Here is a 17,718-nt window from a genome sequence, read left to right as displayed (position 1 = left end):
CAGAAACAAAAATAACTACAGAAACATGACATGCTTTTATTTGTATCGTCAAACGAAATAATACACAATTCAGGATGTTAACTACTACATTACTGTGACTTGTTATCAATGTTGAATTACCTGATGATGTAATAATATGTAAATAGCAAGTTAACAGAAAATGTGTTATGAAACTGGAGTAATTTAGGTTACCTCATATCACCCAGAAATTGTTTTCATGCAAATTAACTCATTTGTCTCATGCACTACTCATTCTGCATACATGGAGCAAAACAGAACACTGGTCAAGCATCGAGAGTATTGGTGAGACTTATTGTTATGTGATGCATAGGCACTATTCACCCTGATCTTTGAGGTAGAAGTTTTCCCCAACCACTTATACAGGGTCAGATATTGTTCATCACCCTAATGGTTAGGGGGAGGATAATCTGATCGTAGATCTGTGGTCCAGGACCATTTCTTCCTCAAATCTCAGACATTCAGCACAGGACAAAGACAAACCACTGTTAAAAAATCAACAAATAATCTCTTCGAAACCAGCAACCTAAAAAAATAGTCAAAATAAAATCTGAATGTACACTTTTGGAATTATAGTTACACTGCAATAATATCTAACTATGTACACAAAGCACGTTTTGATGTTAACGACACAATGACAGTTTTTCATGGAATTACTCAAAAGAAGAAAGCAATAACCAATGAATTGGCAACAAATGATGACTACAAATAAATAATCAAATTGCAACTCCCTTTCCAATGTCATAGTGAGAAAGACTGTCCTGCACATTCCTTTTATTGATGAGTCTAATTGTCTTGCCCCTTTGACTTGGCTGTTGAGGAACCCCTCATGGGGTGGCGACAAAACAGGGACAGAAGCTGGGGGGATTATAGACAGGGGAAAGGAAGAAACAGGACTGGAACAGAAGGACTGGGGACAGAATGGGGTCAGACTAGCGAAAGACAGTTAGGCTTGTCCTGTCCAGGTGTGTGTGTAGCAGTGTGAATCAGATGACGTTGAGGTGGCTGTTGCTAAGCGACGAGGGGCAGAGGTTGAAGGGCCTGTCCTGTGTCAGACTGCGAAGCGACAGGAGCACAGCGTCAGGCATGTGGTCGGCCATCATCCTGGGACTGATGAGAACACTACGGAACACTGTTTCACTGGACCACTCCACCCGGTAACGCACCTGGGAAAAACAGGACCTAGGAGGAAGGAAGGGTAAGAAAAAGTGGAGGACTTTGGTCAATGACAAAGGCAGACATGGATGTAATGTACTTAAAGTGGCAGTGTAGTTAACATGATTTTCCTGTTGTTTTTCCTTCTACATATTTCCACACGGAGGTCAAAACAAATTTGAAAATGATAATGCCCTTTTTATGTAAGAGCTGATTGAAAAAAAATCCTGGAATGTGTGTGTCACAATGTGGTCTGATTATAATAGACCATGACTATTCATCTGGGTAAGGGGGGTAGGCTCGAAACCATCCTATCAGCCAATCAGGGCTGTGTTTGTAAATACAGTTGAAGTCAGACGTTTACCTACACCTTAGCCAAAAACATTTAAACTCAGTTTTTCACAATTCCTGACATTTAAGCCAAGTAAAAATTCCCTGTCTTAGGTCAGTTCGGATCACCACTTTATTTTAAGAATGTGCAATGTCAGATTAATAGTATAAAGAATGCTTTATTTCAGCTTTTATTTCTTTCATCACATTCCCAGTGGGTCTGGAGTTCACATACACACAATTAATATTTGGTAGCATTGCCTTGAAATTGTTTAACTTGAGTCAAATGTTTTGGGTAGCCTTCCACAATAAGTTGGGTGAATTTTAGCCCATTCCTCCTGGTAGAGCTGGTGTAACCGAGTCGGGTTTGTAGGCCTCCTTGCTCGCACACGCTTTTTCAGTTATGCCAACAAATTTTCTATAGGATTGAGGTCAGGGCTTTGTGATGGCCTCTCCAATACCTTGACTTTGTTGTCCTTAAGCCGTTTTGCCACAACTTTGGAAGTATGCTTGGGGTCATTGTACATTTGGAAAACCCATTTGCGAATAAGCTTTAACTTCCTGACTGATGTCTTGAGATGTTGCTTCAATATATCCACATACCTTTCCTTCCTCATGATGACATCTTTTTTGTGAAGTGCACCAGTCCCTCCTGCAGCACCAGTCCTCCAAACATAACGATGGTCATTATGGCAAAACAGTCCTAGTTTTGTTTCATCAGACCAGAGGAAATTTCTCCAAAAATTATGATCTTTGTCCCCATGTGCAGGTGCAAACCGTAGTCTGGCTTTTTTATGGCGTTTTTGGAGCAGTGGCTTCTTCCTTGCTGAGCAGCCTTTTAGGTCATGTCGATATAGGACTTGTTATACTGTGGACATAGATACTTTTGTACCCGTTTACTCCAGCATCGTCACAAGGTCCTTTGCTGTTGTTCTGGGATTGATTTGCACTTTTCACACCAAAGTACATTCATCTCTAGAAGACAGAACACGTCTCCTTCCTGAGCGGTATGACGGCTGCCCTGGTCCCATGGTGTTTATACTTGCGTACTATTGTTTGTACAGATGAACATGGTACCTTCAGGCATTTGGAAATTGCTCTCAAGGATGAACCAGACTTGTGAAGGTCCACCATTTTTCCCCTGTGGTTTTGGATGATTTATTTAGATTTTCTCATGATGTCAAGCAAATAGGCACTGAGTTTGAAGGTAGGCGTTGAAATACATCCACAGGTACACCTCCAATTGACTCAAATGAAGTCAATTAGCCTATGAGAAGCTTCTAAAGACATGACATCATTTTCTGGAATTTTCCAAGCTGTTTAAAGGCACAGTCAACTTAGTCTATGTAAACTTCTGACCCACTGGAATTGTGATACAGTGAATTATAAGTGAAATAATCTGTCTGTAAACAATTGTTGGAAAAATTACTTGTGTCAAGCACTTAGTAGCTGTCCTAACCGACTTGCCAAAACTGTAGTTTGTTAACAAGACATTTGTGGAGTGGTTGAAAAACGAGTTTTAATGACTCCAACCTAAGCGTATGTAACTTCCGACCTCAACTGCATCTTCAAATTTGTTTCCTAATGCCCACACGATCAGCAAGCATTTCAAGAAACAAAGGAGGCTCAGGGAAATAAATGATCCAAAAGTTATTTTCAATAAATAAACAAACAGTGATTTATTAAGACAAAGTGATGATTTCAAAATAACATTAAAGACTCCATGCAAGGAAAAGTTCACTTTTTTTTTTTTTTTTTTTTTTTTTTTACAACCAAAATGGTGTAATTCTGAACTTAATTAGTAATGTTATATTCCATTTTGTATGACTTGAGTAGTTTCCCCTATCCAGGTGTTCCATGCTCTGTGTAGGCTGTGTGGAGAATGGAGGGAGAGGTATCGCTCAACTCACAACAAAATGGAACATAATGTTGCAGAAAAAGTCTGAATTACACAATTTGATGTGTACAACATCTAAAAGACCCGCATCACTATACTGAGAGTGTTTCCGTTTCTAAAAGGATGTATTTGGGTGTTTTTGGAGCATTTGTTCATGTTTTGTTCAAGCCCCCATACTGCAGAACGATGAAGTCTCACCGGGTGGAGTAAGTTTCTCAAAAACAAGTGACATTACAAAAAATGTCTGAACACTTCTATAAAATCCCAAATACAGATCTGGTTGTAAAAAAAGTTAACTTTGTGTGTGTGTGCCTCATACACACCTCCGTGCCGGCCCGTCCTCTGTAATGTGCAGTATACGTCCCGGTAAGTAAAGTGGCAGGTGGGAGCCGTGTACAGGTGACTCCTCAGAAGCCAGGCCTTGATAGGATGATGAGCTGCGAATCAGCAGTGACTCCTCCCCCAAAAGCGGTTGGTTAAGCTCCTCCTTCCGTCTGTTGTCCATCTCAGTAGGGAAGTCATCAGGCTCTCCCCCAAACAACTCATACCAACAGCCCTGGAGCAGGATACGGTACTGAGAGGGAGTGGAAGAGAGAAAAGGAGATGGAAGAAGTCATCAAGGTCCCTCTCCATAGTTACGATTCTGCCCATATCATTTTACTCATAATAAACTTCATTTTGGATTTGAATGATAATGTTCTCACCTTGGGCTTATTGCAATTAGATACCATTTTTAGTATTCTCCTCTTCAAGTCCTCCATGTTGGGATAACTCAACCTGAGAGATGGAGAGAGAGAAAATGAAATATGTGCAGCTTTTCAACAAAACACAGAACAAGCACATGAACGCTAACTCAAGAGAAAAAAATTGTTTGAGAGGGCGGTGGAGTTGCGGTCATTTTTTGTGTGCCTGTAACAAGGGACAGATCTTAAATATATAGTCTCCATCGTACACCATAGCCCTTTCACATTCAGACTCAGAAATCAGGAGTTTCCACTGGAGTCGACACACTGACACCCGGTAGAGCATGGTCCTCTGCAGCTCAGTCAGTAGAGCATGGTCCTCTGCAGCTCAGTCAGTAGAGCATGGTCCTCTGCAGCTCAGTCAGTAGAGCATGGTCCTCTGCAGCTCAGTCAGTAGAGCATGGTCCTCTGCAGCTCAGTCAGTAGAGCATGGTCCTCTGCAGCTCAGTCAGTAGAGCATGGTCCTCTGCAGCTCAGTCAGTAGAGCATGGTCCTCTGCAGCTCAGTCAGTAGAGCATGGTCCTCTGCAGCTCAGTCAGTAGAGCATGGTCCTCTGCAGCTCAGTCAGTAGGCCATTTTTTTTAAACATTTTATTTAACCAGGTAGGCCAGTTGAGAACAAGTTCTCATTTACAACTGCCAGCTGACCAACATAAATCAAAGCAGTGCGACAAAAACAACAGAGTTACACATGGGATAAACAAACACAGTCAATAACACAATTGAACAATCTGTATACAATGTGTGCAAATGAAGTAAGGAGGTAAGGCAATAAATAGGCAAATAGTATTAATATTTAGCAATTTACACTGGAGTGATAAGTGCAAATGAGCATGTGCAAGTAGAAATACTGGTGTGCAAAAGAGCAGAAAAACAAAAACGGGGATGAGGTAGGTAGTTGGTTGGATGGACTATTTACAGATGGGCTGGGTCCAGCTGCGGTGATCGGTAAGCTGCTCTGACAGGTGATGCTTAAAGTTAGTGAGGGAGATAAGTCTCCAACTTCAGAGATTTTTGCAAATCGTTCCAGTCATTGGCAGCAGAGAACTGGAAGGAAAGGCGGCCAAAGGAGGTGTTGGCTTTGGGGATGACCAGTGAAATATACCTGCTGGAGCGATTGCTATGGGTGGGTGTTGCTATGGTGACCAGTGAGCTGAGATAAGTATTTGCTAGGTAAAGCTCTGCCTTATAGATGACCTGGAGCCAGTGGGTTTGGGGACGAATATGTAGCGAGGACCAGCCAACGAGAGCATACTGGTCACAGTGGTGGGTAGTATATGGGGCTTTGGTGACAAAACGGATGACACGGTGATAGCAAATTGGATGCAGTCTGAGTAGAGTGTTGGAGGTTAATTTGTAAATGACGTCGCTGAAGTCAAGGATTGGTAGGATAATCAGTTTTACAAGGGTATGTTTGGCAGCATGAGTGAAGGAGGCTTTGTTGCAAAATAGGAAGCCAATTCTAGATTGGTCCTCTGTAGATCTGTTAGTAGAGCATGGCCCTCTGTAGATCCGTCGGTAGAGCATTCACTGCTAAGGTTGTGGGTTCGATTTCCGGGGCCACCCATCCGTAAAAAGTATGCATGACTAAGTCACTGGATAAAAAGCATCAGCTAAATGGCCCATATTATTATTACATGCACACAAGGAACAAGTGTTTCCCTATCCTGGTCCACTGTGTGTACTAGTATAATTTTATTTTATTTTTTTTTTAACCTTTATTTAACTAGGCAAGTCAGTTAAGAACAAATTCTTATTTACAATGACGGCCTAGGAACAGTTAACTGCCTTGTTCAGGGGCAGAACAACAAATTTTTACCTGGTCAGCTCGGGGATTCGATCTTGCAACCCACTAGTCCAACGCTCCAACCACTAGGCTACCTGCCACCCCTAATAATGTGTAATAGTGAGAAACTCATAACAGAAACTCATTAATAAAACACAGTTTGTTTGAGATAAACATGGGAGCACAGAGGGTCTCCATAACCAGAGGGATGGGTTGAGGGGGGCTCCTCTCCTCCTCACCTTGGCACCAAGTCCTTCCCCAGCACCACAGACACTACAAACTCCTTGGAGAAATCAGCCAGGGCTTTACTGCAGAGAGAGCACAGAGGGAAATCAATCTAATACTATGTACATTACACCAAGTTAAATCAACGCTTGATGTAATGCTAAACATGCATTCTTTTGATTAGTTGAACTTGTTACCTCATGAGTCCCCCTGGTGGAGAGAAGGCGTAACACTGCAAGGTGGGAAAGGAGCTCCGTAATAGAATGGCCAGGAGAGAGGCTGTACCCCCTCCAAGACTGTGGCCTGTGATGACTAGCTTGTACTCCTAAAAAAACACAAACACACACAGTTGGTGATTTTAGGGTTATATACAACTAATGTACTTTATCCGAGAGAGGAAAGGTGAGGGCTCTTACAGGCGCGATGGTGAAAGCCTGGTTTAGAATGCCGTCGTTGAGGAGTTTCTTACAGATGTAGCTGGCTGCCTGAGACATGCCCTGTGGAACATAAAAGGTTACAGCCAGCTCATGTCTACCAATACCTCCCTTGGTAGATGAGTTATGATTTGATAGAAATTCTAAGAAATTAAAGCTCAATAGAAGTTAAGTTTGGTCCCGTGACCCCGCTTGCAGTACTAGGATTGTGGGTTCAATTCCCACGGGGGCCAATATGAAAAAAGTATGAAAAGGTACCCACTCACAACTGTAAGTCATTCTGGGTGAGAGCTGACTAAAATGTAAATGTAATGTGATTATTCCACCCACCTTGTGAGCATAGCATGCTCCTGACACTCCCTCTACTGGAAGGTTCTCACAGTCTGCAGACAGGTCAGTCAGCAAATCCTACACAGAAATGTACATTAACTAGTGAAAGATTGAGATGGATAGACAGGAGGTTTAGAGTGATGAGAAGTCTCACCCGTAGTGACAGTGTTCCTCTGATAGCCACCAGTACTGCCGCTCTCTTATGGTCCAGAGCCACAAAGAACGGAATCTCATAGATCTGGAACAGACAGAGTTATATTTATCAGAACTAGAGAATTCAACACTGGCCAATGGGCAGCACACTAATGGGGGAATAGGATCTCAATTGAGATTTTCCCTGAGTTGAAGTACCTGGTTGTGAAAGCTAACGTAGATGAAGTCTCTGTACTGTAGGCCGGTGCTGTGGAGGACGGAGGAGAAATGGCAGCCCATATTGTCTCCTCCGACAATGTCATACTCAGCAGACTGGGTCTTACAGCTGAAACATACAGTATATGGGCATATGTGTTTACAGTACATACAGTGGCAAGAAAAAGTATGTGAACCCTTTGGAAATAACTGGATTTCTGCATAATTTGGTCATAAAATTTGATCTGATCATCTAAGTCACAACAATAGACAAATAGTTTGCTTAAACTAATAACAAACAATTATATGTTTTCATGGCTTTATTGAACACACCATGTAAACATTCACAGCGCAGGGTGAGAACAAGTATGTGAACCTTTAGATTTAATAACTGGTTGAGCCTCCTTTGCAGCAATAACCTCAACCAAATGTTTTCTGTAGTAACAGATCAGGCCTGCACAACGGTCAGGAGGAATTTTGGACCATTCGTCTCATAAAACTATTTCAGTTCAGCTATATTCTTGGGATGTCTGGTGTAAACTGCTCTCGTGGTCATGCCACAGCATCTCAATTGGGTTGAGATTAGGACTCTGACTGGGCCACTCCAGAAGGCGTATTTTCTTCTGTTGAAGCCAATCTGTTGTTGATTTACTTGTGTGGTTTGGGTCGTTGTCCTATTGCATCACCTAACTTTGGTTGAGCTTCAATTGGCGGACAGTTGACATTTTTCAGGAGAATGTAAGGTTTTGATAAACATGGGAATTAATTTTTCTGGTCGATGATAGCAAGCTGTCTAGGCTCCCTCCACCAAACATTACAGTGGGGATGGGGTTTTGATGTTGGTGTGCTGTGCCTTTTTTTCTCCACATATTGTGTTGTGTGTTCCTTACAAACAACTCAACTGTAGTTTCATCTGTCCCCAGAATATTTTGCCAGTAGCTTTGTGGAACATCCAGGTGCTCTTTTGAGAACTTCAGACGTTCAGCAATGTTTTTTTTGACAGCACTGGCTTCTTCTGTGGTGTTTCTCACAAACACCATTCTTGTTTAGTATATTACGTACCGTACACTCGTCAATAGAGATGTTAGCATGTTCCAGAGATTTCTGTAAGTCTTTAGCTGACACTCTAGGATTATTCTTAACCTCATTGAGCATTCTGCGCTGTGCTCTTGCAGTCATCTTTGCAGGACAGCCACTCCTAGGGAGAGTAGCAACAGTGCCGAACTTTCTCCATTTATAGACAATTTGTCTTACTGTGGACTGATGAACATCAAGGCTTTTAGAGATACTTTTGTAACCCTTTCCAGCTTTATGCAAGTCAACAATTCTTAATATTAGGTCTTCTGAGATCTCTTTTGTTCAAGGCATGGTTCGCATCAGGCAATGCTTCTTGTGAATAGCAAACTGAAATTGTGTGAGTGTTTTTATAGAACAGGGCAGCTCTAACCAACATCTCCAATCTAATCTTATTGATTGGACTCCAGGTTAGCGACTCCTGACTCCAATTAGCTTTTGGAGAAGTCATTAGCCTAGGGGTTAACATACATTTTCCAACCTACACTGTGAATGTTTAAATTATATATTCAATATAGACAAGAAAAATACAATAATTTGTGTGTTATTAGTTTAAACACACTGTGTTTGACTATTGTTGTGCCAGATGAAGGTCAGATAAAAAGTTAATGGCCAATTAATTCAGAAATCAGGGTAATTCCAAAGGGTTCACATACTTGCCACGGTATGTGTTTACAGTACATATGTGTGCTTGTGTTTTTGTTCATGTAGTTACTTAATACACTGATGTCCACTGTTCTTGATATTGCTGTTAACAAATATATAGGACAAATTACTTTCACACCCCAGCTCAAAAATCGTTAAGGATGAGCACATTAAATTAGAGGTGCCACAGTCTTACCAGTCCCTGCTGAGTCTGCAGGCTCCGGTGAGAGGGTTGGAGTAGACATACATGGGCCAGCCATATGCAGCTACAGCAAATTGCATACAGTGGGTTGCCTTCTCCAGCTCTGCCTCAAGATCTTCTGCCTACAGAAAACACACACACCAAGGCAACTGATTGATTGATGGACAGACTCACTGATTAATTGACTGACTCCAGTACTTACGATAGGTGATGAGGGCCTGTGAGATAGGGCCTCGTCTGGATCTCTACACTGCTCCATCTTATCCTGCTCCTGGTGTAGCAGAGCCAAACCTGCTGCAATGTCACTGGGAACCAGGTCTGTATCCTACAATTACACAAAGTAAAAAAATGAACAAGATGTGCATGCACGTACACACACCCTGTTTCCTTTACTCACCAAGAAAAATCCACTGACAAGCTGAGCTATGCTGGAGAAGGCAGCTCTGTGGCTCTCATCCCGAGGCAGGCAGCAGCAGAGGAGTCTCAGCCTGCTCTCCCACACCCTGACAGCCACGGAGCGGGCAGTGGACAGGAGCTGTGAGCCCTGACTGCTCTCCAGGTCCCTTACTCCCGGCAGCTCCTGTGACTGAGGCCCAGGATAGGTGCTGCCTAGCGGGTCGAAAACAAACAGCACCCCCACCCCTGTGGACAGCAGCAGAACCCAACTGCCAGGGAGGGAGACAGGAGAATGTTTCACATCATGTAAACTGACAATGTGTATTCATGGGGCATGTAGGCCGATATGTGTTGCCTTAACCACATGTAAACATACCACAGTATACTTTCAGAGGGAAAAAATGATTTCTTCCAACCCACCTGGCGACCACTGCAGCGATGACGGCCCCCACCTCAGCAGGCTGACAGCCCTGGCTGTCATCAGACACCCAGATGGCCCCCAGGATGGCCCAAATTAGCTCAGGGACGTACAGCATCGCCCGCACGTACACCAGCACTGGGATGGAGCGCCGCGGGCCTGGGTTAGTGATCGTCCCTAGGGAAACAAAGCAATCAGAGATGAGTTCCATGTTGACGATATATGTTATGATAAACAGACCTGTTTATTTTTAATATATTATTATGAATGGTCAACAACAACAAAAAATTGACATATAACACAAATTCTAAACTCTGTGGATAATTCATGTAAATTCCTCATCATATCATAACAGTAAAAGTGTGCCGGATTCACCTTGAGCGCTGACATAGACGATGGCACATAGAGACAGGATGATGAAAGCCAACAGGATGAGTAGAACCACCAGGTAGCTGTGTAGAACTCTCCCACCAGAACAGTCAAACTTCCCCTCATGGAGAGTGTACAGTGCCAGTGTCCCTATCCACCTGTAGGGCAGGGCAGGGGTACATATTGATTTTATTAGATCATTAAAACATCAATGCAATACCAGCAGAGGTCACTGCGGCAACCTTTGGAGGGACGAGGTTGTGGGTTGGGCACAGCAAGGAGGATGACATTGTTTTTCTTGCTTTCATAATTTTCTAATAAAATAAATACAAACCAAGAAGAGAGAATGGGCCTTCAGCTGCTGCCTTGCTAGTTGCTACAGTGTGGGATCGAGGTAGCAATGATTGACAGCAGTCTTTAATACTGCACGTGCTATATGACAACACTTGTGAATCATCCCTCAGTTTAAATATCGCACCGTTAATGTCGAGCTCACTTTTGATAGGACAAATTTAATTGTGTGGCAACAACACTTACCATAGAACCCTGACGAACAGCTCAAATGAGCCGGGGAAGACCAGATCGTCGCTCGCAATTCCCCATCGCCGGCCAAACGCTACCATTCCAGGCATCTTGACAGAGAGAAATCTCCCTATCTAGCAAGTAAAAGTGAACAGCTAGCTAACTGGCCAAAGTTAAAAATTCTTAATTGTTATCTCTGGGTGAAGAAACACTACTTTTTTAAGATTGCCATTTCGCAACACCCTCGATCGACCAATTGTTGTTGATGTAATGCCAAGGGGACGTCTTTAATGTGTTGACATTGGACTGCTCTCGAATTTAGGCTAACGCACTTCGCTCACTAGAACGTCACCAGCCGCGATTGTAAGAGTTCGTTTATAGCTAAACTACCGCACACTTATTCACAATCTAATTGTAATGTCAAGGATTTGTAAAAAAAAAAATAACAGCTAGATTATTTTTTTGCTTCATTGAATTCAATTTGCTAGCGAATTTATCAAGCAGTGCGCTAATGACACTGCGATTTGCGCATCAGCTTCAGCTGTCATTTAATTCCTGGTAAATTCCTGGAAGCCATCGTCAACGTAGGTTTATTCATTTGAGGAAAAGTACCAAAACAACATCCCAAAAATAATAATTAATATAGTTAGCAGGCTGACAGTACAGTATAGGAGCAGACAACAAAGCTACTCATAGCCTGCTCAAAATGTTTTTCTTCTTGTGATTGTGTCCGACTGTTAAAAGACCCCCAATCAAACGATGTGATGTGAATCAGTTCCACTTCGGTTGTCTATCATTTGCATATTTCCATGATGTTTCATGGGATTTAATGAATGTGTTCAATGAGCTAATTCTGTGTCATGGTGTTTTCATAGTTAAAATAAACTCTCCAAGTACTTTTAAATTGTTTTGCATTCTAAGCACAAGACAATGTAAAAATACTTGCATACTAAATAATTGTTTATAGACCAGACTGTGTTCAATGTAGCCCAGGTTAAGGCAAAGAGAGTGACTAAAGGACCATGGTTACACATACACAAATCTAGAGGCAAAAGAAACACAGCTATTTAGGTGAGGTGCTGGCTATCGGAGTGGAACACATGAAAAATAAAGGAGCCACTCACTCTAGCTCAGATGCAAAACTGGGATGTCCAACATTGACAGACAAGCTGTCTTCATCAGGGTATAATGACAAATACTGCGGGGTGACTCGTTTATATAGTCTCAAAAGACACACACAGGTGTCTGTAATCATGGCCGGGTGTGGCCTGATATCATTGGTTAATTCTCATATTAAAATAGACATTACATTTTTGCATCTGAGCTCCTAGTGTGTGGCTACACATACACAAAACCATACAACTCCAATGATGTATTGTATTATACTTTTATTAAAATTTCACTTATGGAAGAAAAGTATAACTGCAGTAATATGAAAAAGAAGAACATTTACAGATTGACCGTGTTAAACAAAAAACTGGGAAATTATTTATCAGGCCACAAGCTTATCAACTGTACACATCTTGTTATATTATGCAAAAAAAAAAGTACATTTCAATACTATGATGTACATGATCGTTGATGTACATTCAACAGCGTTTTACGTTCGAAAGCTTTTCCACAATCCAGGCACTTATAAGGCTTCTCGTTTGAGTGTGTAGACATGTGTCTCTTCAGGGAGTCATGGTAGTTAAAGCGTTTGTCACAGAGGGAACATGAATAAGGCTTCTCCCCTGTATGAGTCCTGTTGTGCGTAGTGAGAAAATTGGCTTGAACAAAGCCCTTTCCACAGACGTTGCACTTGAACGGCCGTTCTCCAGTATGGTATCTCATGTGTATCTTCAGTTCAGCTCTCGACCTGAAAGCCTTATCACAATTCTTATGATTGCATTTAAAAGGCCTCTCCCCCGTGTGAATCAGATCATGCCTTTTCAACGAATCTGCACAAACAAACTGCTTACCACAGTACGTACACGGGTAACGCACCCCACCGTGCTGAGTCTTCTCGTGGTTCGCACGGGAATTACTAAGCCTGAAAGGTTTCCCACAATGGCGGCACGGGAAGCGATACTCTGTGGATTTTTCACCATGGCTATTCTGCATGTGTTGCTTCAGGTCAATGTTGGTATAAAAGGCCTTGCCACACTCCCAGCAGAGACAAGGCCTGTCGTCAGAGTGCCTTTTCTCGTGTTCGACTAGGTCATAATTGTAGATGAACCTTTTTGGACACTGGGAGCACTGCAAGGGGAGGTTCCCAGTATGAACCATCTCGTGTTTAATGAGGGAATGGAACTTCTTGTAGCTTTTCGGACAATGGGTGCAGACAAACGGCCCGCTGAACTTATGGACATCCAGATAGTGCGTTCTGAGGTTTGTGAGCATGAAGCTCTCCTCACACATGCTGCACTGAACAGGCCGGTGCCAGAGCTTGTGTCTGGTTAAAGTTTGTAAGTCAGGCAATACCTTTCTGCATCCTGCGCAGTAGAGCGGGCCATGGATAAGTTTGTGTTTCCTTAGTTTTGATTGGATAGTGAATGTCTTTTCACATTTGTCACATTCAAAACGTATGTCGAAGCTGTCGAGCTCAGCAGCGTCAACTGTCTGAACCTTGCAATAACGTCTGAGATGGGCCCTCAAACCTCCGCTGTGTATGAATTTCATCCCACACTGAGGATGAGGGCAGGAGAAAGGGCGCTCGCCTGAGTGAGTTCTCATGTGATACTCAAAGGCGCCAGCAGTCACGCTTTTACCACAAATACGGCAAATATGTTTTTGGAAAGTTTTTCGGTCAGGCTTCTTTGTTGTGCTGCAACACTTGGGTCTTTTGGTCTGGCTGGGTTCTGGGTCGTAAGACGGGTCCTGGTGTGTACTGCTGGTGAAGGACGAGTCACTGTCCTCAGGTGTTGCCTCAAGAGGAAGACCACTGGACGGCTCTGTGTCCCCTCCTTCAGGTGACGATTTCTGGACTGTTTCCGCTTCTCCGAGAGAATAGTGGCGATTCTCTGAGTGAATCTTCATGTGGGTACTTAAGTATCCAATGCGATGCACAATCTTGCCGCACACTTTGCACGTTCTACGGTCTATGGAGGATTGTGCGAATTCTGTCTCACACGTAGTAAACAGAGCACTACTGCCCTCTCCAGAAGGAACCTCCTCTTTTTGCCCAGTTCCAAACAGACATGACTTTCTGTGAGTTTGCAAATTGTACAAGTGCTTGAAAGTCTTCTGACAATTGCGACATTGATAGGTGCGACCGTTGTTATGGGTTTGCATGTGCTTTTTCATGTCTGAAAAGCGGGATAAGACACGTCCACACACTGTGCATGTATTGGGGTTTTGGGGTGTTTTAACTCTTTTGCAGACACTGCGTTTTTCTGAAAATTCAGTTTTGGTTTGTTTCCGTTCTCCTGCTAGCAAGGTCTTCATCTTACACCCCCTGTTTCTTCTCACTGGTCTTAAGGGCAATGTTAGGTTAGTGGTATTAATCCTTTGCATCTCCACTGAGGGCTTGTGAAGCATGGACGTTATGATCCTATCAGACAGGTCTATGATTTTCATTTGTGCAGGGCTAGGTTCTCTGTGTTTCTTTCCATGAGGCATGCCACTGGCATCAATTCTCTCTCTTTTGTGCCTTTTGAGCTTATTCTTGACTAAAGGCTCCATCGTCCCATCTTCCCCTAAAACTGTCACAGTTTCATACACTGGTTCCACCGCTTCAGTCTCTGGGTCAGCAAACTCTGCATTATCATCCTCCTCATTTTCCTTTCTCTCACATTCCACGCTCTCCTCTCTTTCTACGACATCCATACTTGTCCCCGGTTCCATCTCTGTGTACTCTGTCAGTGTTGCAGAGTCCACCTCCAGCTCTTTGGTGAATGTATCCATGAAGACATTCAAGGATGATACTGGTGTTTCTGACTCTGTCTGTTCTGTTGCAATCACCACCCTTTCTACAGGAGGGAGACAGAGAGCTGAGAGAATGCAGTCCCCGTCGGTGGAAGACAGATTATCTAGAAAAGGATAGTATGGTTAAATAAAGAATCGATGTTTATGTCCCCAACTGAAAAAATATCTAACATCTACATGAGTCCTGAAAGATGCCTACCATTGTTGTCTAGCAGGCCGAGGTCTCTGTGGTACTGAAGCAGGGTTTTCAACTCTTGAGGGTGAGACACAGACTCGACACATTCCTCCAGAACAGAGGGAACATTGCTGAGCAGCGAGGAAGCCTGACAATGACAAATACAGAGTTAGAAGGAATATAGGTAGAATTCCCACAGTGCCTAAATGTCAAGTCCATGGTTCCTCTATGATCTTAGTTTATTTCTACTAGTACCTGTTGGAAACTTGATACGGGAAGTAGCTTCTCAAGCCTCGAAAGAAATTGCCATACGAGTTTCTGGATAGCTTCGTCATAACTGGGACCAAATTCTACAGGAAAAACATCCTAAAACAGGGTAAAGAAATATGAGCTATGAAAACCTCTCAGAAGAGATTATTTAAATTGTTGAAATATACAGCAGTCATGAGGAAATGACTCATGGCTATTCCATACCCACATACTGACTGACCTGGAAGAAATGTTCTCTCTCATCAGGGTCTTTTAGAAGGGTTTGAACCAGCCCCAGGAAGTTGGATTCAGATAATCCTACCTCTGCATCAGTCGCCTGAAACGCATAAAATCATGTTGCCTTCATTAGGACATCTAGATGATAGCTTGTCATTTAGGCTGCATATGTTTTTGCCAAAATGCATCCATGTCTTATCAGACATCTCTAAGACTGACTGATTCAGAAATTTGCTGAGTCTCTGCCCTAAGGAGCTCACCTGTGTCCCCCAGAGAGGTGTGAGGGTCTGTATCCTGTCCAGGTGTGGCTGAATGGTCTGGAGGTCTGTGATCGGCTTGGAGGAACACAACTCCAGGACCAGCTGAAACCAGAGCAAACCAGTCAGGAGACATAGTGGGTACAATAATACTAAATATGATCATCTCATCTTTCCAATGGTTTGATTAACACCCCCCCCCCCCCTTCTCACCCGCGCTCGAAGACCCAGAATAAGTTGGGCCCTCTGACTGTGGTTCAGAAGCTCTGGAACCATCTCTGTGACCATGGTAACAAACTCCTCCAGCATCCCATAATCCATCACTTGTCTCTGCTGGACCGTTTGCCAGATGGCTGCTGAGACCAGCCGCAGAGGTGGAACCATGAGGCGCAGAGAGGGGAGAGGAAGAGGGGGACCTGAAAACAGGGAATTTAGACGGGGTCATCGATAACACCACCCCATTGTTTCCTATGTGAAGTCTCAGTTGCACATTTCAAGATCAAGTAGTGTCGTTTTAGCTCTTCACCACCTTGCAATGTTTCCAAAAACTGCTCCATGAAGCATGAGCTTTTTGAGCTACTCTAGGAAGCATCCTAAACAGTAGAACGAAGTCTAACATTTCCAAAATGTAGTATACTTTATAATGCCCGGATGTCATACTCATTTCAGCTTTGACAACAGCTTATCAATTAGGTATGGGAGTGCTAACCACCACCTTATTTTTGCCTGGATGTGATACAGCCTGGATTTTTACCAGGGACTGTAGTGACACCTCTTGCACTGAGATGCAGTGCCTTAGACAGCTGCACCACTCGGGAGCCATTTATTTTACTTTTATTTTGTAGGCCTAAATCATAATCATATTGCAGGGCATGTCTCTCTTTTTCTGACAAGAATTGAGTATTCCCACTCCACAATAAATATTAGGCTATTTATTCGTTGCTCATTCAATTGCCAACTCAATTACCATGCTCAAACGTAAAAGGACAGGTAGTCTATGACGGTAGGGGTAGGCTACAGTATTGCTGTGAAATAGGAGTGCAACATAGTAACCTATTTAATCTCAGAGTCTATACCAAGGCAGGAGATAATACATGATTGTGTTTCTAATAAACAAAATATTAAACAACAATTCACCTTTTGCATAGACATGTGGGCTGTAGGCAGCAAGTAGACAAAAAGCTTAATTTGCAAGAAACCGAAGTATACCTTTAAATCCCCAAAAAGTGTGGGCAGGCTATTTCTAGAATCTCCATTTACTCCAGAATGTAGTAAAACATTTAGGCACGGGGTGTTAAATTAGTCCCCTTCTTTCTGGAAACAACAGCCTGCATTACCGAGGTTGGCCTTGAACTTCGTGGCATTAATGAGAAGGGGCAGTCGTTCTACGCTGCGATGAACAATGTAAAAATGGATGGTGGTGGCTAAGCTAATACATGACTAGCTAGCTTGAGTTCTTTGTTAAAGCTACACATGGCTAAAATAAATGCAATTCGACCCGGACAGTTCGCAGGTTTAGCAAAGAGAAAAGGACGTGAACTTCACTGGCTAGCGTTAGATAATTGGGTAAAAGAGAAAAGGACGTGAACTTCACTTGCTAACGTTAGCTAAGTTAGATAGCTAGCTTCTCTGTAGCGTTACTAGCTTGGATCACAAATTCTACTGCATTTTACCATTTTTTCCTGAAATGTGTCCGCTCATCGTGTGGTATTCGCTCCAGTCACATCTATACTCAAAAACTGTGGTGTTGCTTTATGGTTAATCGAATTAATTTCCGGTCTTAAAGTTCGTGAATGTGAGGCGCCAAAGACTTGCCTCGGGAAGCGCTCATTGACAGAGAGGAAGAGGCGAAGCGAGAGCGTTTACTCCGCCCAAAAATCTGTCCACGAAAATAGAACCACGAAGTGAGGATTTTATGTATGGAGGTCAATCAGAGTATTGAATTTGGTCAACAAGAACATTTAATTTGCTACGTGCGTCTTATTTGTTCGAATATTAGTTTT

The 17,718-nt window shown here is 42.9% G+C and overlaps 2 protein-coding genes across 4 annotated transcripts; both read right to left on the bottom strand.

Moving 5' to 3' along the window:
• Nucleotides 1-16: 16 nt before the first annotated feature.
• Nucleotides 17-11,620, bottom strand: LOC135512028 (diacylglycerol lipase-beta-like). The gene is made up of 15 exons (XM_064933622.1): nucleotides 10,907-11,620; nucleotides 10,376-10,527; nucleotides 10,003-10,177; nucleotides 9,584-9,851; nucleotides 9,389-9,511; nucleotides 9,181-9,308; nucleotides 7,269-7,395; nucleotides 7,072-7,155; nucleotides 6,918-6,995; nucleotides 6,570-6,650; nucleotides 6,351-6,478; nucleotides 6,168-6,236; nucleotides 4,105-4,177; nucleotides 3,724-3,974; nucleotides 17-1,200 (listed from the first exon to the last, which is right to left on the bottom strand). Exons 1-15 carry the CDS (start codon nucleotides 10,999-11,001, stop codon nucleotides 1,005-1,007), a joined length of 2,028 nt encoding a protein of 675 aa, XP_064789694.1. The 5' UTR covers nucleotides 11,002-11,620; the 3' UTR covers nucleotides 17-1,004.
• A 642-nt stretch (nucleotides 11,621-12,262) lies between these two features.
• Nucleotides 12,263-17,552, bottom strand: LOC135512025 (zinc finger protein 14-like). Of its 3 annotated transcripts, none has more exons than XM_064933615.1 (7): nucleotides 17,389-17,552; nucleotides 15,929-16,131; nucleotides 15,719-15,820; nucleotides 15,463-15,558; nucleotides 15,228-15,338; nucleotides 14,997-15,120; nucleotides 12,263-14,901 (listed from the first exon to the last, which is right to left on the bottom strand). In XM_064933615.1, the coding sequence occupies exons 1-7, from the start codon at nucleotides 17,414-17,416 to the stop codon at nucleotides 12,452-12,454; spliced, it is 3,114 nt and encodes a 1,037-aa protein (XP_064789687.1). In that variant the 5' UTR covers nucleotides 17,417-17,552; the 3' UTR covers nucleotides 12,263-12,451. The 3 variants fall into 3 exon arrangements, with proteins under 3 accessions (XP_064789687.1, XP_064789689.1, XP_064789690.1); XM_064933617.1 differs by having other exon boundaries at nucleotides 12,263-14,841; XM_064933618.1 differs by lacking the exon at nucleotides 15,929-16,131.
• Between the last annotated feature and the right edge of the window lie 166 nt (nucleotides 17,553-17,718).

Source organism: Oncorhynchus masou, chromosome 24 (genome assembly GCF_036934945.1).
Source record: "Oncorhynchus masou masou isolate Uvic2021 chromosome 24, UVic_Omas_1.1, whole genome shotgun sequence".
In the NCBI taxonomy this organism is placed as follows: Eukaryota; Metazoa; Chordata; class Actinopteri; order Salmoniformes; family Salmonidae; genus Oncorhynchus; species Oncorhynchus masou.
The sequence above is the reverse complement of the archived record's forward strand: the minus strand, read 5'-3'. Positions and strand labels throughout refer to the sequence as shown.

What these genes read in the sequence shown, in the direction of transcription:
- LOC135512028 (XM_064933622.1), bottom strand. Translation starts at nt 11,001, where the DNA reads ATGCCTGGAATGGTAGCGTTTGGCCGGCGATGGGGAATTGCGAGCGAC. An exon ending in ACGTTAGCTTTCACAACCAG is followed by an intron (nt 7,156 to 7,268) that starts GTACTTCAACTC and finishes TGTCTGTTCCAG; the next exon opens with ATCTATGAGATTCCGTTCTT. An exon ending in AGGCTTTCACCATCGCGCCT is followed by an intron (nt 6,479 to 6,569) that starts GTAAGAGCCCTC and finishes GTGTTTTTTTAG; the next exon opens with GAGTACAAGCTAGTCATCAC.
- LOC135512025 (XM_064933615.1), bottom strand. Translation starts at nt 17,416, where the DNA reads ATGAGCGGACACATTTCAGGAAAAAATG. An exon ending in CACCTCTCTGGGGGACACAG is followed by an intron (nt 15,559 to 15,718) that starts GTGAGCTCCTTA and finishes TATGCGTTTCAG; the next exon opens with GCGACTGATGCAGAGGTAGG. An exon ending in CGGCCTGCTAGACAACAATG is followed by an intron (nt 14,902 to 14,996) that starts GTAGGCATCTTT and finishes ATCCTTTTCTAG; the next exon opens with ATAATCTGTCTTCCACCGAC.